At 41.5% G+C, this 20,470-nt stretch overlaps 1 protein-coding gene across 1 annotated transcript in view; it reads left to right on the top strand.

The window, feature by feature from the left end:
* Positions 1-8,654: 8,654 nt before the first annotated feature.
* The window catches only part of myo3b (myosin IIIB), a 153,907-nt gene continuing 142,091 nt past the window's right edge, over positions 8,655-20,470 (top strand). Inside the window, 2 exon segments of the mRNA XM_042067829.1 lie at positions 8,655-9,138; positions 9,381-9,417. Of these exon segments, the coding sequence (XP_041923763.1) occupies positions 9,132-9,138; positions 9,381-9,417 (44 nt within the window). The 5' untranslated portion in view covers positions 8,655-9,131.

Genomic DNA, 20,470 nt, shown 5'->3' with positions numbered 1-20,470 from the left:
TTAGTCTTAAGTTTGGGAACCTCTGCTCTAGTTTGTAAGGTACACATCATAGGGACAGTCAATGTGTTTTGCACTGCTTGTGTGTGTGCTACCTGAAAGCATTTTCGATTGGACTTAAATGTACAAATGTGAATGTTGTTTTGAAAATGTGTGTAGTTTTGAGAAATGGGTGAACTGAATCAGAAAACTATGTCTTATAGCAACTGAAACAAAACATGTACAGTAATGCATGGCCTGTATGCCGTGACAAAGGCATAGAACAAAGAAATGGTGAAAAGTACAGTAGACACAGCCAGGTCCTGGGTCCACAGGAAGGTCTCGATACGTTTTGCAGATATCATTGCACCCAGAGTGTATGGCTGTTGCTGATAAGCCTTCAACCATACATACTTCAACCCTGCTTTTATGTAAAAAGGGGAACATTTGTGAACTGTTGACACCTGCTGCTGAGTATGTGCTGAAACACATGATCATGCTAGAAAGAGGAAACTGGCATCTTCTTCTGCAGCACAAGTTTTAAAACGTACAGCCTGAACTCCATATTAAATGGCAGTTGAATGTCCACAACGTCCACGATAGTTCAGGCAATTATGAACAAAGGAGACACAACGGGAGGGAACAAGTAGCACTCAGACGGAAAACATACAGAGAGAGAGAGAGAGAGAGAGAGAGAGAGAGAGAGAGAGAGATGTCCTTTCCTATTTTTCCTACCCAGTGCCGGCTCAAGCAGAATTTGAATTGGGGCCCTCCTCCCACCACCGCGGAGTCACCTGTGCTATTATGATACAAATGTCACACTCTAAACTAACATTATAAATTGCTGCAGAATGCTCCATTCACTTGAATGGGCCATCCCAACATTCGGAGATCTGATAATTCTCGATAACAGACCGTTGCTAAGTATAACTCAGTATAACTAAGTATAACTACTGGATCGGGAAATAGGTCCCAACAGGGCGAACCGGACCCCAACGCGCAACGGAGAGGTCTTGTTCCGACCTGAAGGGACCTATTTCCCGATAATGAGAGGCGTTCTATACATTATCCCGCTTATTACACGGCTACTTGCCAAAACGAAACAATAAACTCCCCACGATATGACTCTTTAGCCTACATAGTGTAGCAGGTAGAGCTTCTCTGCCTGCTATTTCCAATTTCCAAGGTTTATGGTCATCGTTGAGGAAATGGTACAAAGTATAAGCACACCCATATCTATATGTCTATGTTAAACGGGTCAATATACTAGACAAGAGGGATGCTTTTTTCCCTTTTTTTTTAAATCCTTATTTTTATTGATTTTAAACAACCAACATTCTTTCAACACATGTATTCAAATACAACATAAAGTTACACTTCTTGCCCATCTCCCACCAACCCACCCACTTTGAGCCATCTGCTTATAATAATAGTTTGCAATAAAAGTAACAATATTAATTGTAAAAAAAAAAAGTAATAAAATAAATCAATAAATAAATAAAAACAACACTCAAACAAACAAACAAAACATAAAATACAAACAACAAAAACACATACATGAGGGTAGTCTCACTTGTTATTGTGGCGTTTAAGAACATGGGTTACTGGGTCTTGATTCCAAAAATGTAATGAATGAATCCCATATTTTATGGAAAATATGGCTTTTATGTTTAATGGCATATGTAAGCCTATAATTGAGAGTAACCACACGCACACACACAAGCACACACACACACCTGTGGGGTGTACTACGAATCTCGATTAGTGGGTTAGCGAGGTATGTTGCGCTCAAAGCCAGGGTATGCTGTGACACGAAAGTGGATTTGTTTTAGTGTCGCTATATAACCATGGCATCTTATGCTGTCAACCAAACCTGGTCGGGAGGAGGTTATGTGCTAAGTTATAGCTCAAATCGTGTAATCTACCGCACACTGACCAATCAATTGTCTTAAAAACGAAGTTATCTCACGTGTAGGATTCTGTCATATGTCTTACAGGTGGAGCTCCGCCTCTACTAACATTTTGGATCTCGAATGCGCTTTAATAGTGCTGTGCGTGCAAATATCCCACTATGGACGTGCATACCATACAACAACTGATGGCAATTGATTTATTTGTTGTTATAGGTTAGACACAAAAAATCACCACAGTGTAGATGAATGCAGAAGTAATTGTTTTTAAATAGAGGCGGTCTTGTGCGTCTCCACGTTACACGATTGGCCAAAGTCATCCCAACACCGAGAACGCGCACAGATCTGAGCTGAAAGCATAGTTTGACAAATATATCACATAACTGCAATCGTAGTATCACTTAACATATACTCCTGAGTCAAGGCTTTGTCAAGCCTCGATATGTCTACATAGCCTAGATATTTCTAACGTGCTTCGTAGTATACCCCACCGGAATAGGCGTGGTAGACCAACTGAAAGCAAATTTACGTATGCACCCACGTGTGAGTGCTTCCTTAGGGGTATTTCACAAAGGCAGAATTAAGGGCCCGTCCACACGGAGACGCTTTTTAGGTTAAATGCAGAGGTTTTGCTTCGTCTTGGCCGAGCGTCCAAACGAATCCTGTAAACGCACTGCCCGAAACCGCACTTTTCTGAAACCTGGTCCCAGAGTGGAGAAATCTGAAACCGTAGCCCGTTTGAATTCGTTTAGACAGCGAAACCGCACATCCTGCTTGCGTATCGATGATGTCACCTCAGCTGCCCTGGACTTGCACTTATAGTATTGCCTAACAATACTAGTTTTCATACATGACATTACCTACGATTACACTCCGTAAGATAAATATCACAACTGGTGCTGCGCAGCGCCGATAGCTTATGACTTGGTGGACTGAACACTGTTTTTCCCGGTGTTTTTTAATGCATTCTAGCTACTGTCAGTGACGCGAGAGAACTTAAGTTATTAGGAAAGTGCGGTGTAAGTTTAGGCTACATTCATTTGTGCGTAGTGCCAGTGTCATTCATTTATTTATTTTACATGTCTTACAACATATATACATGCATTCACAGTCGATTGAAATCAGATATAAGCATACAAAGACGCTTAGAACTCACGTTAAGCCGATGGTAGCACACTGATTGCAAATGCGCGATTTGATTTGATGCAGGCAAACGTATTGTTACTAACGAAGGTTTTATAGCAATATTATAAATGTGGCAACAGAATAGCCTAGAACTTGGGTAAGCCTTGCGTTTAGTAGCCTAATTGCGGTGATAGCCAAAACTAATGTGAATCACGGACTATCCTACAACCAAAGAAAGTAAAGGTGATTAGTAGGCCTACCTGCGTTAGCCAAATAAAGGACGGGACTGCACCCTTCACAAACCGTAGAATAAAGTTTATTAGTTTTACAGCTGACTACAGTTGACAGTTCACCATCAGTCCACACAAACAATTCTGGTTTCCTTGCACTAGCCATTTTGTCATAGCTTATTCTGTCTGTTTGTAAAACACAAACTTTGGTCAATTTCTGTAAAGAAACAGTGCCACCTATAGGCCTGGGGTATGAAGTGTCGTGTTGAGATGGATCCGTTTGGACGCAAATATTCTTGATGCGGTTTCAGGGAAGACGGAGGAAAAAAAGATCGGTTTCGTACGTGTGGACTAGCCCTAAGACATCCAAGATAATGATAAAGCGAGGTTTGACATAGCGTTGTCTGGTCATCCTAGCTCAACTCGTTTCACTAATGCCAATCCAGGATGAGTAGGAGCGACTATGTCAAGCCAGGTGTAAGTAATTCAGGATGTGTGTGCGTTCTCGTTTCTGCTCCAAAGTGCCCACAGTTGGAATAAAAAAGACGCGGAAAATAGCGTCATTCACACAAAGTGAACAACGGCTTTTGACATAGACTAACAATTAAGTGGCTATTTCTGTAAAACAGCAGGAGTAGGCGTGGTAGACCAACTGAATGCAAATTTACGTATGCACCCACGTGTGAGTGCTTCCTTGTCTCGGAACGCAACATCAATAAGAAAGCGCTTGCCACTGCAAATATGCACATATATGATATACCAATATTAATATTGTAGTTGAAAATACCTTCGAAAACTTGCCCCTCCACTCCCAATCAACTACAGTAGGCCCTAGGCTATTCATCAAACGTCTATCAATAAAATAAGCAAACAATGAGTACCTATAACCTATGTTAATAATTATAAGGCTATCAAGGATACAAGGATACAAGGATACAAGGAAGTTTATTGTCACATGCATATAGTTACTGGAAGTAAGAAATGCAGTGAAATTATGTCTGGTGTCAGCCTATTTGTGCATTAATGGGGGGGGGGGGTAAAAAGTGCAGTAGAAGAGGGGTTTAGTAGATTAAGTGGCAAGGGCTGCATAAAAAAGGTGGGGGAGGATTGGGATTGGGTGGGGGGCACCAACAAGGAGCACCCAAGAGCAACAGGGGCAAGGAAAAACTCCCTTACCAAGGAAGAAACCTTGGGCAGATCCACGGCTCAAGGGGCTAACCCAACTGCCAGGGGTCTTGGTGTGTGTGTTGGGGGGATGACAGGGGAGATGGGATAGTGTGCTGTGTATGTGGGGAGAGGGCAGTGTGCAATATGTGTGTTGGAGAAGCTTCCTCATGAGACAATGTGCTGTGTATTTGGGGGGGGGCAGTGTGCTGTAAGTATGTTGGGGATGTGTGTTGGAGAAGCTTCCTGATGAAATAATGTGCTGTGTATGTAGGGGGGGCAGGGACTTACTATTGCAAGCAGAGTACTGTATGTAATGTATGTGAGTGATGACAGTGAAGATGTGTGTGTGGGCGGGAGGGGAGTGGAGCAGTGACTGTGTGTGTGTGTGTGTGTAGGTGGGTAGGTGGGTGCAGTGTGCTGTAAGTATGTAGAGGATGTGTGTTGGAGAAGATCCTGAAGACAATGTGCTGTGTATGTGGGGGGCGGGGCAGTGTGCAGCAAGTATGTAGAGGAGGCTTACTGTAGCAAGCAGTGTGCTGTATGTATGTGAAGTGATGACAGTGATGATGTAAGTGTGTGTGTTGGGGGGGGTCAGGGACTTACTATTGCAAGCAGAGTACTGTATGTAATGTATGTGAGTGATGACAGTGAAGATGTGTGTGTGGGCGGGAGTGGAGCAGTGACTGTGTGTGTGTGTGTGTAGTGTGTGTGTGTGGGTAGGTGGGGGCAGTGTGCTGTAAGTATGTAGAGGATGTGTGTTGGAGAAGATCCTGAAGACAATGTGCTGTGTATGTGGGGGGGGGGGGGGGGGGGCAGTGTGCAGCAAGTATGTAGAGGAGTGCTGTATGTATGTGAAGTGATGACAGTGATGATGTAAGTGTGTGTGTTGGGGATGGGGGTGGGGTGGGGGGTGGGGGGGCAGAAAGGCTAGGCAATCAAGGACATGGGTAGATGGAGGAGAAATCAAAAATAATAAATAAAAAGTGTGCAAAAGTTGGAGAAAGTCAGATATGTGTGTGTGTGTGTGTGTGTGTGTGTGTGTGTGTGTGTGTGTGTGTGTTTTGACGTGTGATGAAATAAGAAAATAAATAAAAGGTCTGTAGCATAGGGAGAGGGATGTAAAAGTGCTAAAAGTCTTGTAGGTGTGTGTGGGTGTGTGTGTGTGGGGGGGGGGGGTCATGAGTGCTGAGGAGTGAATGAGTGCAAAGTCAGTATAGTGTGTAAACCTGCTAAAGGGCACATCTTGCACTCTTGCTTGGACCCCGATAATTACTGCTTGCACTGTTTTGGTGTAAATAACAACTACAGTATATTAATACAATTTATAATGTTAGTTTAGAGTGTGACATTTGTATCATAATAGCACAGGTGACTCCGCGGTGGTGGGAGGAGGGCCCCAATTCAAATTCTGCTTGAGCCGGCATTGGGTAGGAAAAAAGGAATGGACATCTCTCTCTCTCTCTCTCTCTCTCTCTCTCACACACACACTGTCTGTATGTTTTCCATTTGAGTGCTTCTTGTCTGTCTCTCTCCCTTTGTGTCTCCTTTGTTCATAATTGCCTGAACTATCGTGGACGTTGTGAACATTCAACTGCCATTTAATATGGAGTTCAGGCTGTACGTTTTAAAACTTGTGCTGCAGAAGAAGATGCCAGTTTCCTCTTTCTAGCATGATCATGTGTTTCAGCACATACTCAGCAGCAGGTGTCAACAGTTCACAAATGTTCCCCTTTTTACATAAAAGCAGGGTTGAAGTATGTATGGTTGAAGGCTTATCAGCAACAGCCATACACTCTGGGTGCAATGACATCTGCAAAACGTATCGAGACCTTCCTGTGGACCCAGGACCTGGCTGTGTGTCCAGTTTTAACAGGTTCTCTGTCGTATTCCTTTGTCATAGCCGGTGAGGTCCAGAGTGTCATTGCTGGACCCAGAAGCGGACACCAGAATAGAGAGCGAGGGAGTGACCACTGTCATTTTAATTACACAGCGCCCTATTAACCTTTTATTTTTAAATACATGAAGGTACTGTCACAATAGTGCACTGTTAAAAAAAACAGGAAAATAATGGCAACCCTACTGCCAGTTCTTTGTGTTAATCGTGTTTTAGTCTTATGTTATTTAACGGGCAAATATTGTAGGTTTGTACGTTTTCCTCCCCTGATGTGTACTTTTTTGTTTTTCCACTTAATAGCTGTTTATTGTCTGTGTCACTCACTCTACTCAGTAGCAGGTGTCAATAGGTCTATTTTACATTTAAGCAGCAGTTGAAGGCTCTATTAAAATATCTTTTGGGCATTATGTCAGAGCACATTCAAACCCTTTTGGGGGTTAAAATCCCTGACCGGTTAAGTAGGTTGTTCTGATAGTTAGACCTCATTGTCATTACTGTAGGTATTGTCATAGCCCTATGAGTTCAGGAGTTATTAGTCTGATTAATTATACTAATGTGGAAATAAAAGACAGACTAAATGCAACAAACATTTTCATCACATCTCACCAGTCAGGTCTTAAAACGTGCCTGCCACCATTTTAGTTAAGTGTCAGTCAAGACATGCATGCAGGTTTTTGGAAGACTGGACTAGAGGGAGGGGTGATGAGCTAGAAAACAGGGCCCCAAATGTTCTGGTAGAAACAGACACACTTCTGTTTCTCTGGCCTCCCACTTTTTTTCTCTTTGGATCTCTCTCATCCCTCTCTCACTTCTTCTTTTGTTCTTTCTCTCTTCCTAGGAAGCTGGTTCACCCCATCAAGTGCCCAGTGAGTTTTTTTACACAGAAGCCAATCCCTCAGATTATGATTTTCTCAAAAATAAATAAATAAATAAAAATGTTGATCAGTCACAAATATTTGATGCCAAATATATTCAGTTTACTGTCATAAAGCAGTAAGTAAACAAGAAAAAAATATACTTTAATAACAAGGTGGAAGAGCAGGGCAGTGGGAAGTGAGTTTTGGTTGGGGGTGCTGTGGTCGCAATATTCATAGGCTAGCCTACATTAAATTGATCCACATATCACAAATATAGCCTACAACAAATGCTAACATCATAAACGCACAGTGTAGCCTTTAACCTACACTTTCAAAAAGAAGTGAAAGAACGCTCTGAGGAGGCCACTGAAACAGGCACGCAAAGACACAGATGAATAAGTTCATCTACCTCGCTGAAGAGAGCTCTTGTTTGTGGATGGAGCTTACTCAATATCCATGCCACCTTTCACCGTGGTGCACCGAGACTCCCCGATAACACTATGCATCATTTTAAGCTGAAGATTGAGGCGGCGTGCTTTCCTGCAGGGGGTGCCGCACCCCCAGCACCCCCACTTCCCACGGCTATGTGGAAGAGTTAGTTGTTCTGTCCTTTTAAAAAATAGTTTGTTAGTAGTTATTTGAATTGTTTTATAGTAGCCTACGGCTAAATGTGGGTAGCACAATACATTTTGGAAGTGATGAGACTTGCGTCATTTGAACCACTAGAGGGGCCCACAATAACACGGTTTCAACAAGTGTATTCAATTTGTTCAACCAACTGTCCAGCTATAACAATGCATAACCCGGTTATGAAAACCACAAACAATCGGTCACTGATGTCCGCAGTTATAAAATGATAACGTCTCTTGGTTTGAGTAGCCTACTTCATCAGGTCTGTATTATAATATTAGACTATCTAGAGCGCAGTATGGTCTAGGCAGGGAATGTGCCTCAGCCTATGTGTCATTTAAACGCTGGGATACTAATTATAGTTTTTAAACAGATTTAGGAAATTAAGATGGAGTTGCTCATTATGAACAACAGCGATTGTTTTCTTAGTAAACTATTTTAATCACTGACAGCTCAGGTGTCAGGTGTGTGTAAACACTAGCCTACTGTATTGAAACGGAGCGCAAACCTCAGCTGATGCCACTCGCCCTATGTTCCGCAGAAATATAAGCATTCGAACCGAAGCCACTGTAAACATGTTCGGCTCTGAAAAGAAAGTGGGTTAGCGTTACAAACAGTTGAGGAAAGAACCCTCCCTCAAGAACGTGAGTGAGCAATGTGAAATATTGTATCAGTAGGCTAATTACTCAGTAAGTCATTCCTGTGGGACACGCACAAGAAACAGCTAGTTTGAGATTAGCCTAAAATTCAACTTTCACCCTCTTCTAAGACATAATTCCTTTGAAAGATGCATGTCAGCAGGCCGTCTGCACGCGTGCAGAAATAGCCTAGGAATCGCAGCGAATGAACAGGGACAGAACGTACGTGTGTGTGTGAGTGAATGAGTGAATACTCCTTGTACACAAACTGCTGGATGAACGTATAGGCCTATTCGTTGTAGACTGCACAGATGGATAGCTAGAGGCTGCAGTTTACGTAATACAAGAAATGTCTTGGCCACTGGCCTTGACAATTTGGTGAAGTGGCATGTCATGATGGGTCAGGACTCAGGACATTCGTAGTGGGATATCTCTCAGCCTCTCCGACGCAGCCAAGGCATTTTTCAAGACGTCAAATAGCTGTTAATGCATGCAGGTAGCCTACTGGTTTTTAATACAGCAGCCGTTTAGGATTTGCTTAACCTATGTGAGAGCCTAGTTTACAAGCGACAAGTGACACAGTTCTTGGCAATTGGCTACCATCGTAGACGACGGCAGTTATCAAGTTCTAGTTAATTATTAAACGTGTGGCCGGCAGGAGAGGAAGCCTTCAAAATCACATCGGATATGTTACCAAAAGGACTATGGAAGGTAGGCCTTAAGTCTTAACATTGCTTTGCATTAGTCTCAATATTCCTCATAGTTAATAACTTTTGTGCGTTAGTAAGATGTCTTGTTGAAGAAACATTTAAGTGTGTTGACGTTTTCGTAGTCTGCGTTGCTGTCATGACTATTTGGAGGAATATGGAAAGGTTAACTGGAATGAGACAGGTTAGTCAACGCCTGTTGTCATCTGATGTTTCTTACAGTGATGAAAATACTTCTTTTTTTAGGAATCACCTATGGAAAGACAAATGAAGCACCTAATGGGTAGGATGTCTTCAAATAATAAATATTCTTGCTAACCTAAAACATTTTTAATTAATTTGGTTGCTTTGGACACTTTATGGAAACCGACAGCTGAATGAGAAGATGATGTGTGGTGTGAGTTAAAGAAGCCTATGTTTTTGAATGCCTTTCCATCCAGGCATTCAAGAAAAAAAGCCTATGTTTCTGTCATCTCATCATTGTAGCATACAAAGGCAATGTAGCCTTTGGTGCATTTTAAACCAACATTCGATTTAACCACCACAACTTTTAAATTATTTCTTAAAACCTTGTATAGTCATTAGTATTCGCACATTCAATTCCTGACTGAATGTGCATAAGGGCTACAGTATGCCTACAGGTCATTAGCCAAAATACACTCTTAAAACGAATGTGTTGAAAACAACACACATTATTTTGTAACACATTTTTAACACATTTTTATTTGTTACAGTTACACAATATGTGTTGAAAGTAACACAACTTGCGTTGTTTTTAACACATCTCTGTGTCCAGGGACAACACATTTTAAGCATGTAGAAATTGGCATGTGGTCCTGTAGCCTACAAAGCTCTCACTGGCTTGTTCCTCCAGATCAGTGATGTGCCAGTTAAAGTGTGTATATGTTTATGAATCTGAATGATTACCAAATAGTAGGCTACAGACCCTGCTCCTTTAGGCCTATCTAGCATCTCCCAAATAGGAGGTTTGGATAAGAGAGAACCTGCCTTTGGGAAGCTGATAGATCTGGTTTATGATATGACTGGGTCTCATTCAGAGTTTCCTTGGCAACCTGACAGAGTAAGAGGTGGCCAATGGCATCTCCCTCTGTGTCTGTTGTGGGAAGGAGAGTAAGTGGAGGCATGAGGCATGGTGTGGAGTGAGGTTGGCTGTGTTGGGTTTGCTTGATAGTGTGGTTGTCATTGAATTTATTTTACATTCATTCAATTATTACAAAGTGAGGTATAACATTAAAAAAAATAAGGAATGCCATTCAAGTTGTTGTTATATTGATAGTCATGGTGAGGTAGGATTTGTTTGTTTGTTTGTACCCAATGCTCAGACAGAGGGATGGGAAGACTGGGGATAATCAGCCTGAGACCAATGAATTTTTCCACCTCCATGGCAGGATATGGTGAGACATTTCTAGCCCTTCTAACTTTCAGCCAAACACAGGGCTGCCCCACTGGCCTCCCAAGATGGCAGCCGACTCTGGCAGACTGCCATATGGATACAAACTTGGCCCAGATCTGGCATATGGGCCACAGTAGATCCAAATCTAGCCCAGATCTGACACAAAGATCCAAACCTGACATTCTGTATATAGATACAAACCCGGCCCGATCCTGAATCCCTCACATATTTAGCAGGCCCCCCATGGTCATAGTCACATTACAGAGTCATGCTATCTGACCCAGATTTGCACCCCAGGGTCATAGTCACATTACAGAGTCATGCTATCTGACTCAGATTTGGACCAGAACAGTACTTGATCTGGTTGCTCGGCTTGGTCCTGATATGGTATTTGGATCTGGATCTGGATCCCTGATGTGGGTCAAGCCAGGATCTCTTATATCTGGTTCACACTATGCTGTTTTTAAAAACAGATCAGTTAGTTACTGTATATACCTCAGTGTTTCCCACATAATTTAATTATATTTGTGGTGGTAGGTTTGCAGAATTAACTTGAATGCAACAGTTTTTAACAAATTAGCGCAGCGTGGTTATGATGCAGATTTAAGCATAATTTAGCCAGTTGAATTTTACAAGGATACAAGGATACAAGGAAGTTTATTGTCACATGCATATAGTTACTGGAAGTAAGAAATGCAGTGAAATTATGTCTGGTGTCAGCCTATTTTTAGTTATTATGTCTGGTGTCAGCTAATTTTATGCCAACAACTGCAGGATTGTTAATGTTTTGTGCATGTAGGTTGTTGAGATACAAGGAGAGGCTGTGCAAAGGTGCACATAGCTCTACTATAAACTAATTCCATCCCATCTAAATAGTACAACATGGAAAATCATTGTGTGGTGGTCAGTGTTGATATTGTGGTGGGCCGCCACAAATAAGTCAATGTATGGGAAACACTGTATCTGCTGTATATATCTCCTAACATAACCTGTCAAGTCATCTGGTTGATCAATTCTGTGAACATGTAGTGTTATATGTGTAATGTTTACCTTGGTATTTATTTATTTATTTATTTATTTATTTATTAATTAGGTCACAGTTTACTTGGTTAGTCTGCCCACAGATTATCTACAAACTATTTGTTGACAGTCTGTTAATTTAAATTTATGCTCAAGATAAAGCCAATGTTTAGTAATTGTTCAGCGACAATTACTTTACTGAATGTGAATATTACCAGATGAAATGTGATGGATGGCAAGTGGTGAAAAGCAGGCAAAGTGCTATTTGTTCTTTAAGTGCTTAGGTGATAGTTGAGGGTAAAGTGTAACTAAAGCAAATTTAATCAAATCTATTTGATAATTTAATACCATGAGCAAGATCCTAAACACACACATTTGTGAGTCAGCTCAATGGTCCCACATGCCCCAGGTGTCAATCAAGGGCACTCTGGGTATCTCACCAGGTGTGTAATCAAGCTAGGTCCACACAATCAATTATGATGCACATAACCACAACATACAAAGGGAGCCTATCATCAAGATGATTACAGAAACAATAGTGTTCATAAATTACAATATTTACAAAATTTACCATACAGTCAGCATACAACATATCAAACACTTCAAGTTATATTATACACATTGTGTCTTTAGCTAATTTGTCATAGTCACTAATGACAGTACATCATATGCATGTTTAGTACAACTACCCTATATAGTGTAAATACGATAAAATTGTCGGACTGACAGAGGCTTGTGGCAGCGACCAGCCACTGTCTTGATCCTGGGTCTAAGGTTATCTGTTTTCTGTAACACACACCCAGGGACCCCCTCTCCTGTGCTTTGCCCTCTCCCCTAAAGTGTCCCTGGGGCTCTGTAAGGTGCTGTTAGACACTGTTTATTGATAATGCCACTTTATAGATAGAGCTGAAAATAGATGCATACAGACTCACAGACCAATTTAGGCTCACTGGTTAACAACATACTGTACTGTCTATCAAAGATACACTCGGTCCAAAAACACTTGGTGCTTTGTGCAGCGATGAGACGATATGTAGGCCTATTGGAAATGGTGCTAATATAAGCAGTCAAAGTTTATAAACAGAGTTAAAGTTGAAAATCGAATGCCCACTTCAACACTTTAAACTCACAGGACTTTTGATTTGCTGTAATAAACACAATTCAGCACACCTCAGTTTAACTCTGTGTATGAATTCTGAGCTGGGTCATGTGTGTTCTCAGGGTAATCAGTAGCTAAGATGATGTGATGTCATATTTTATGGCACTTTATTGCATGTGCACTTGGCTCATGACATCTGCTGTAAGCAGGTGTGTTAAGTATTTACTATCGGCTTTTCAGATGTTTCACTGTGAAGTCACTGAATCAGTGCTTTAAAAATATAGCCATATAATAATATGTAAACGTGAGAAGAGAATATTTTATTGCTCTCATGTGATATACCGTTGAGATGGAACTTTTCCCCATGCCATCTGGTCCTGGTTGGATAGCTCCGTCTGTCTTCAGCTCATAAGAGGGCTCGGAACTGGAAGGTTGCTGGTTCCAGCCTGGCTCCTCCTGACCCTGTCAAAGTGTCCTTGAGCAAGACACTGGACCCTGACCTGCTCCCGATGTCCAGGTTGGCGCCTTGCATGGTGGCCTCCTCCATTGGTTTATATGCTGCATGTGTGTAGGTGAATGTGCCATTGTGCTGTGGGTAACGTAAACTTTCAGTAGTGATCCTGAACAGCTGGTGTTCTGTTTCTCTTCTCTTCTCTTCTCTTCTCTTCTCTTCTCTGCTCTGCTCTGCTATTCTTTTCTCTTCTCGTCAGTGCCATAGCCAGGTTTTGAAAAATGCTCAATACGTCAATTACATATTATATAGAAGGGGCCTATTGCTATTTGCGAGAAACACATTTGCAAGTGACAAACTTGTTTTATCTCCACCTGTGAGTGCTTCACTCTGAGTGATTTTATGTTTCATCCTCAGGGGGTCCAAGCGATGCTATATTTTCTCTTCCCTCCTTCTCCCTGCTGTATTCCACCGGCTCTCTATCCTTCTCCTCTATACTGGAAAAAAATAATCGCTGGCTTTGTTTTTTATCATCGGTACATCGGTTTCACATGAATGAATTGTAGGTTTACAAAATTGATTCATGATTAAGTTAGGTTTACATGAAGTATTTCTGTAATGTCAACATCATTGTTTCATACAGGTAGCATGGAAAGTAGGCATTCAGATGTATTTAGTACTGCTTAGTAGGCATTATGTAGGCTACTTAGTATTGCAACAACAATGTTAAAGGATATTATTTAAGACTTCAAGATGAGGTCTTGAAACATGCTGAATATGTCGTATTCAGGCACATTTATTGAGATTGAAAACGTGCCATAACCACTGATTTTTTGTGCATGTTCAATACCTAACACAATCATGGTGGGAACAAAGCATGGTTCATCTCAAAGCATAACATAGGATACAACTCAGTATCCAATATCCAAATTGTACTGGTCTCTACTGGTCTCTCTCATTTCTGTGTTTCTATGGGCTTTATTATTGAGACCGTCCACTTCTCTTCTCATTCTGTCCCTCCTTAACTCCTTTTCTACTCCTCTTTTCTGCCCTTCTTTCTGTTGTATCATTATTTTCTGTTTTACTGCCATTCTTTTTTAAAATTATTTCTCCCTGCCTAACTTTCATTTTCCTGCCAAATATTTAACGATAATCACTGTCTCTGCCTAGAATTGGCCAATACAGACCAGCTGCTGGTGGACATTGTTTCTAACACCTGCCCACTTCACCTATGACAACCTTTCAAAAACATGTACTGTAACAGACAGATAAAAAGGGAACACACACAAGCTATTTTGAAACCCTTTGGGTAGACATAGAATGATTTATTTGCTCATGATAGGCACATTATTCATCACTTGTTACCATCATGTTGAGCAGTTTGTTCCCTTCAGAGAGGAAAGAGCAGGAAGCCACTGAAGGTGGTGCGATTAGTATCATCATAGAGCCTATTGCCTGCAGGGAGTCACATGTTCACTACATCTCCTACCTCCAGCTGCAGAGTCGCACCACTGGACAGATAGAGGCGTAATCTGTCAGAATCATAACCTGACAAATATATGACCTGCTCTCCATTCTTACACATCCTGATACTCACCCAAAGGTCTATTAGATCTATATCCATCACAGTGAATCTGAAATAGTAGACTCCCCTGACAGGAGCTGTGAAGAAGCCTGTCGTGCTGCTAGGCCTGTCCAACATTGGTGATGATTTTAGTGAAGACCAGGTTCAAATCAGTGTTCCCAGCGTTTATGTATCCTGAGTCAGTCAGAGCTGCTGAGAATGCCACCTTGGGTTGCTCTGTGATCTCTTTCTCCAGATTCTCTACTTCAGTCTCAGTGGCTGTCAGTCTGGTCTTCACTGCTGTCAGCTCTGCCTCTTGTGCTGCAGTTTCCATATTCAGGACCTCCATTTTAGTCTCATTTTAGGCTGGCAGACAATCTGATCTCTTGTGCTGCATTTTCCTGGATGAGGTTCATCACTTCAGTCTTCACAGTGGTCAGGTCTGTGTGTTGTGCTGCAGTGTCTGTCTTCATGTGCTCCAGGTCAGTGTCCAGTCTGGTTTTCAGCACTGCCAGCTCTGTTTGTTAGGCTGCATTTTCAGCCTGTGTGTTTTGCAGTTCAGCTTTGGTGTTCTGTAGTTCGTTCTGGGTGACAGTCAGCAGCACTCTCAGCTCCACCACCATGTCCCTGTTCCCTGAGCTCAGCAGAGATGTCCAGCTGGGTAGTGACTGCAGCAGCAGCAGCCCCAGTGCTCTGGCTCTCTGTCTGAACTTCAGTCTGGGTGCTCTGAGTCTGAGCTCCACACATGGAGAACAGCAGCACCAGCAGTGTGATGACGGCCCTCATCTTTAAGAACCCTCTGTCTCTCACTCACTTTATGTGCAGTTTATGACAGCTGCTATGAATGTGTTATGAACTCACCCGTCAAGTAAAGTGTTACCGTAATAACTGTAGCAGCAGCAGTGGTACTAATAGTCTTAGCAGCAGCAGTGGTACTAATAGTCTTAGCAGCAGCAGTGGTACTAATAGTCTTAGCAGCAGTGGTACTAATACTAGTCTTTGCAGTTTGTAAGTTTCACCTTTGAGACTCCCTCCATTATATGCCTCAGTTGCTCGTTATCATAGATATTTGTGTCACTCTTGGGGTGAAATAAAGTCCAAGGACACTGGTGATATTTATAAGTTTTAGATAAACAGAATGTTTTTTTCCAGGACTTATCTGTGAATTCAGCTGTCTGTGTTGTGGGGAAATACTAACCTGTCACTCATCATGTAGGACAGGTGGGGCTCAATGTCTTTATTTCAGTTTCCTAAGAAATTATTGCAGTGGTCATTTTTTGCAAATTTTGCCAATAATCTGTTTTAATTTCATACCTAAATAGCATTTATTCTTCACATCTTACCACTTAGGAATCAAACTAGCCTGTCTGTCATGTGTCCCAGTTGTGAGTGCATGAGTGTGTTTGCAGAGAACACTAGAGGGAGGGGTGCTGGGTCTCACATCGGGAAACAGTTGCCATGTCCACTGATTACTTCTGATATGTGTGAGAGTGCCATCACAGAAAAAAAATAAACCTTGTTCATTTGTCCATTTGTCCCTGGGCACTGAGTACAATTACGATATGGGCAAATATAATGCTGTCTTTTTATTATTGTCATAGGGAAGTATACATGTAATATGTATAATGTAGGAGAAATGTAGTCTAATAAGTGAGCTAATTTATAATGGCACCCTGCCATTTCTGACTCTTTTTTTCAAGATTTTGTTATCAAGATTATTTGATCCGTGACCCTTAAGTCCTCCCCTCTCCCAAACCAAAGCTGATTGAAGGGGAGATGAATGAGAGCTGCACTGTGTGGCGAAGGTGTCAGTATTTATGAGATCTGTAGGGCTCTCGGTTATTTCTTTCTGGGTAGAGTGGGCCTTGGAGGGAGGGGATTCTGCCCAGTCCACTGATTACACTGCAGCTTTGATATGCTTGAGACCGTTATCAGATGAAACACTTGGTCACTTTCAGCATGGAATATATCCATGGCCACTGATCAAATAAAAATACCTGAATCATGGTGTTCCTCAGAATGTATCACTTTTTTGTCCCTTATTTGCTGTTACTTATTTCTTGTTTTCTTTTTTATATATTTTTTGTTTATTTTTGTAAATGTTCATTCATTCATCCATCCATCCAGTACATACAGTACAGTACATACATACATAACCTTGTTGTTCCTCATTTGGGCATAATACTGTATTGGCAAATGAATGAAGTTAAACATGTCCAATCACCTAGGAGAATTGCACATTACGAGGGATTTGTTTGTTTAGAAGCGAAAGTGGGCTTAGTCTACTACATACTATGGATTGGAGAGACAACAGTTTTAAACCATTAAGATAATGGCTATTTGGCTGTTTGACCTAACTATATTATTAATTTCATTATGTCCCAGTATATCTAATGATTACTCAGCAGAATATAATTTTTATAATAAGTAGCAGAATATCATTTTCAAGGTGGTTTATTTATTCATTGAGACACATTATTCATTATGACCGCCGCTAGTAAAGCTAGCGAAGCGGTCATATCATAGACTGCAGTCTATGGGTCATATAGAGATTGTCAAAGTTTTTTTTTTTTTTTTCCGTCATCTACTTCCTGAATTTTTGGTCAACGATACCCGGGACACCGAACCACCGGGGCACATGAAATTTGGTGGGTATGTAGCCCCACTAGACTTTTACGGAAAAATTTTGTTTAGTCCCCGGGGGCCACTCCCCCCCCCGTGCTGGGCCCCCCGAACCACAAAAAAAGCAGTTTTTCCTAAATAACTACCTGAACTGTGGCACTGAGGATGAAGAATCTTTTATGGTATGTTGGTCTCAAGGGCCCACATCAACCTGGCCCATAATCACTCATCCCCCCCCCCCCCCCCTCGGTAAAAAATGAAAATGCAATATTATTCTGCTTTAATCGCCCTATCTTCAGTTAAGATGTTCAGAACTGCACCAAATTTTATGTGTATGATTGACCTGGCATTCTCTGGGGGTATGCCAAGTTTTGTAGAATTTCATCCATGGGGGGGTCTAAAAAAAATTAGGTTATGTGTACATTTAGTGACTGTACACTCATTGGCCTGTAGATGGCGGTGCACACATATACACATGCACACACACACAGGCACCCACATACTATCGGTATTAGAACTGCCGATACATAATTACAAATTCAGTAGGATTAAAAGAAAGCCAAAATAAATATTCATCATCATCATCATGGCTGCATTTCCAGTATTGGCGATAAGTAGTCGTTTGTCCACTAGATGGCGCATCGTTGCAGTGAGTGGGTTGGAAAAGTGGGTTGGAAAAACAATGGACGCTTCCTACAAGGATTGTAGTTTACCGCAGAGAACGTCTAATAAGGAGATGTTCACATGAAATGTAATTCCCATTTCTTCTTGAAGCCGAAATAAATCTGAGGATGTGTATAGGACATGCTTGGTTTTTACTGCAGGTACGTTAATCTTATAATATCAATAAGGACCTAGGTAATGTTACCGTTAGCGTTGGTTGAGTGATGGAGGGCAATTTGATTGATTGCATTTGTAGAAAACTATAAATGCGGTTATACCAAGCAAATTGATAGCAGCACTGTAATTGTAATCTTTCGACTGTCATTTGTTGCACGTGCTACAAAAATCATTCTGTGCAATGGAAGATTTACCAACGTTACACCGGTCTGATACAGTTTTGCCTATACATGCGTGAGACTGAGACGCCTGTTTATTTTGTTTTAAGTGCGTGCAGGGTGTGAGGGGGGAATCGATGTGCTTTGATTCCAGCTTGATAGTTGTAGTCTGTGAAATTAAAAAGCACGTGTGTGTGAAGTATCCAAACAATGACACCTTCATTTCATTATGGCTGCTTTAGCAACACACCTTAAGCTACTGTGTAGTGGGTCCCATTTAGAAGTGGGCTACTTCATTCGCGCTTTCCTTGACTCATGGAGCTGCGTGAATTTTATTACAACTTTTCGCCACGATATGGCAGTTTAAGTCCGCTTGATACTGTAAGGCGTAAGCTATTGGTTTCCAAAGGAGATTTTATTTGTGTCGCCAGCATAGCCTATTGACAATTTATGTTGTAAATAGGCCTACATTATAAGCCTACCTGTAGCTTAGGGAAGCTAACAGCTTTCTATTAGGATCTACTGTAGTTTGTTAGTTATAGTTTTGTCATAACTCCCTGATGCATTTTTGCATTTAGAATAGCCAGAGCGTGGATATCTCAATCGGAAAATTAAACAATATCGGGTGCCTATGGACTAGGCTGGGTGAACCTGATCTGCCCGCTATTTATTTTTTGATTGCTTCAAAGATTGAGCTTGGTCTGGTGAAAGCCAGACTAGCCATGGACCTCAGTTACACAATGCAAGGGAACATGAATCAGATTATATTTGCACGAACAATAACGGACAACAGCTCTTCAGCTTTGGCCCGTTAAAATGTGTATGAACAGTCTAGCGACGCATTTCATCAAGGCCCATTTGGACATGTCAGTTATTTGCCCCACTGGTTAGATGTAAAACAGCATTTCGTTTCGACTACTGTTACTTAATTTGTGCATTAACGTTTCAGACTGTTACTTAATTTGTGCATTGACAATAAAGTATTATATGAACTAAAGATGACTAAAATCTTATGTAGAAGAAGAAACATTCACAAAAAATCCATCCATCCAAAAATGACCTTTGTTTTTGATAGTTGTTGAAAACGGCATGGAACTGACAGAGATGTTTTTTTTTTATAAATAAATAAATAAATAACATTATGCTGATACCTTTTGCTTTTCCCAAATACAATGTAGCCTACAGGTGTAAGTGACCTTTCATCAATCCAGTTGCAATGGATGAACTGTGATGAACTGCCCTACTTGTGATTGTTTAGAGATTTTAAAGGTTTTATAACAATGCTACATCTTCTTTGGTTATTCTACAATCTATTCACCTTTTCAGCACCAGTAGGCTACTTTCTGTGCATCCGCACACACACACTCAGGCATGCCAAACAAGCATACACAAAAGTTTCAAGAGTGGGGGATGGAGTAAAATATGGAGACAAATTGAAGTGTGATTTATTTTCGCGGAACGGATGTACAGGACTGAGCGGCGGTCATATTTTGTACCGCTATGCGGTACATCTAGTTTTTGTTTGTTTGACACATTATTCATTGTTTGTTTGTTTGACACATTATTCATTGTTTGTTAGCGTCATGTGGAGTCGCTTGTTCCCTTCAGAGAACAAAGAGCAGGAAGCCACTGAAGGTGCTGTGGTTATCAGTATCATCATAGAGCCACATGCCTGCAGGGAGTCGCATGTTCACTTCATCTCCCAACTCCAGCTGCAGAGTCACACCACCGGAGAGATATGTTGGATGTCCATCAGTATCATACTCATCTTGTTTTATCACCATTTTCCTATTCTTGTACATCCTGGCCGTCATGGCACGTGAGGGTAGGTAATTCATGACGGTGAATCTAAAGTAGTAGACTCCTTTCACCGGAGCTGTGAAGAAGCCTGTTGTGCTGCTGTAGGCCCGTCCAACATTGGTGATGATTCTAGTGAAGACCAAGTTCAACTCAGTATTCCCAGCCCCTAGGTTTCCTGTAGTCAGACCTGCTGAGAATGCCACTTTGGGTTGCTCTGTGATCTCTTTCTCCAGATCCACTACTTCAGTCTCAGTAGCTGCCAGTCTGGTCTTCACTGATGTCAGCTCTGCCTCCTGTACTGCAGTTTCCTTCTTCAGGTTCTCCACTTCAGTCTCACTGGTAGACAGTCTGGTCTCTAGTGCTGCATT

Source organism: Alosa sapidissima, chromosome 2 (genome assembly GCF_018492685.1).
Source record: "Alosa sapidissima isolate fAloSap1 chromosome 2, fAloSap1.pri, whole genome shotgun sequence".
NCBI lineage: Eukaryota > Metazoa > Chordata > Actinopteri > Clupeiformes > Clupeidae > Alosa > Alosa sapidissima.
The sequence above is the reverse complement of the archived record's forward strand: the minus strand, read 5'-3'. Positions and strand labels throughout refer to the sequence as shown.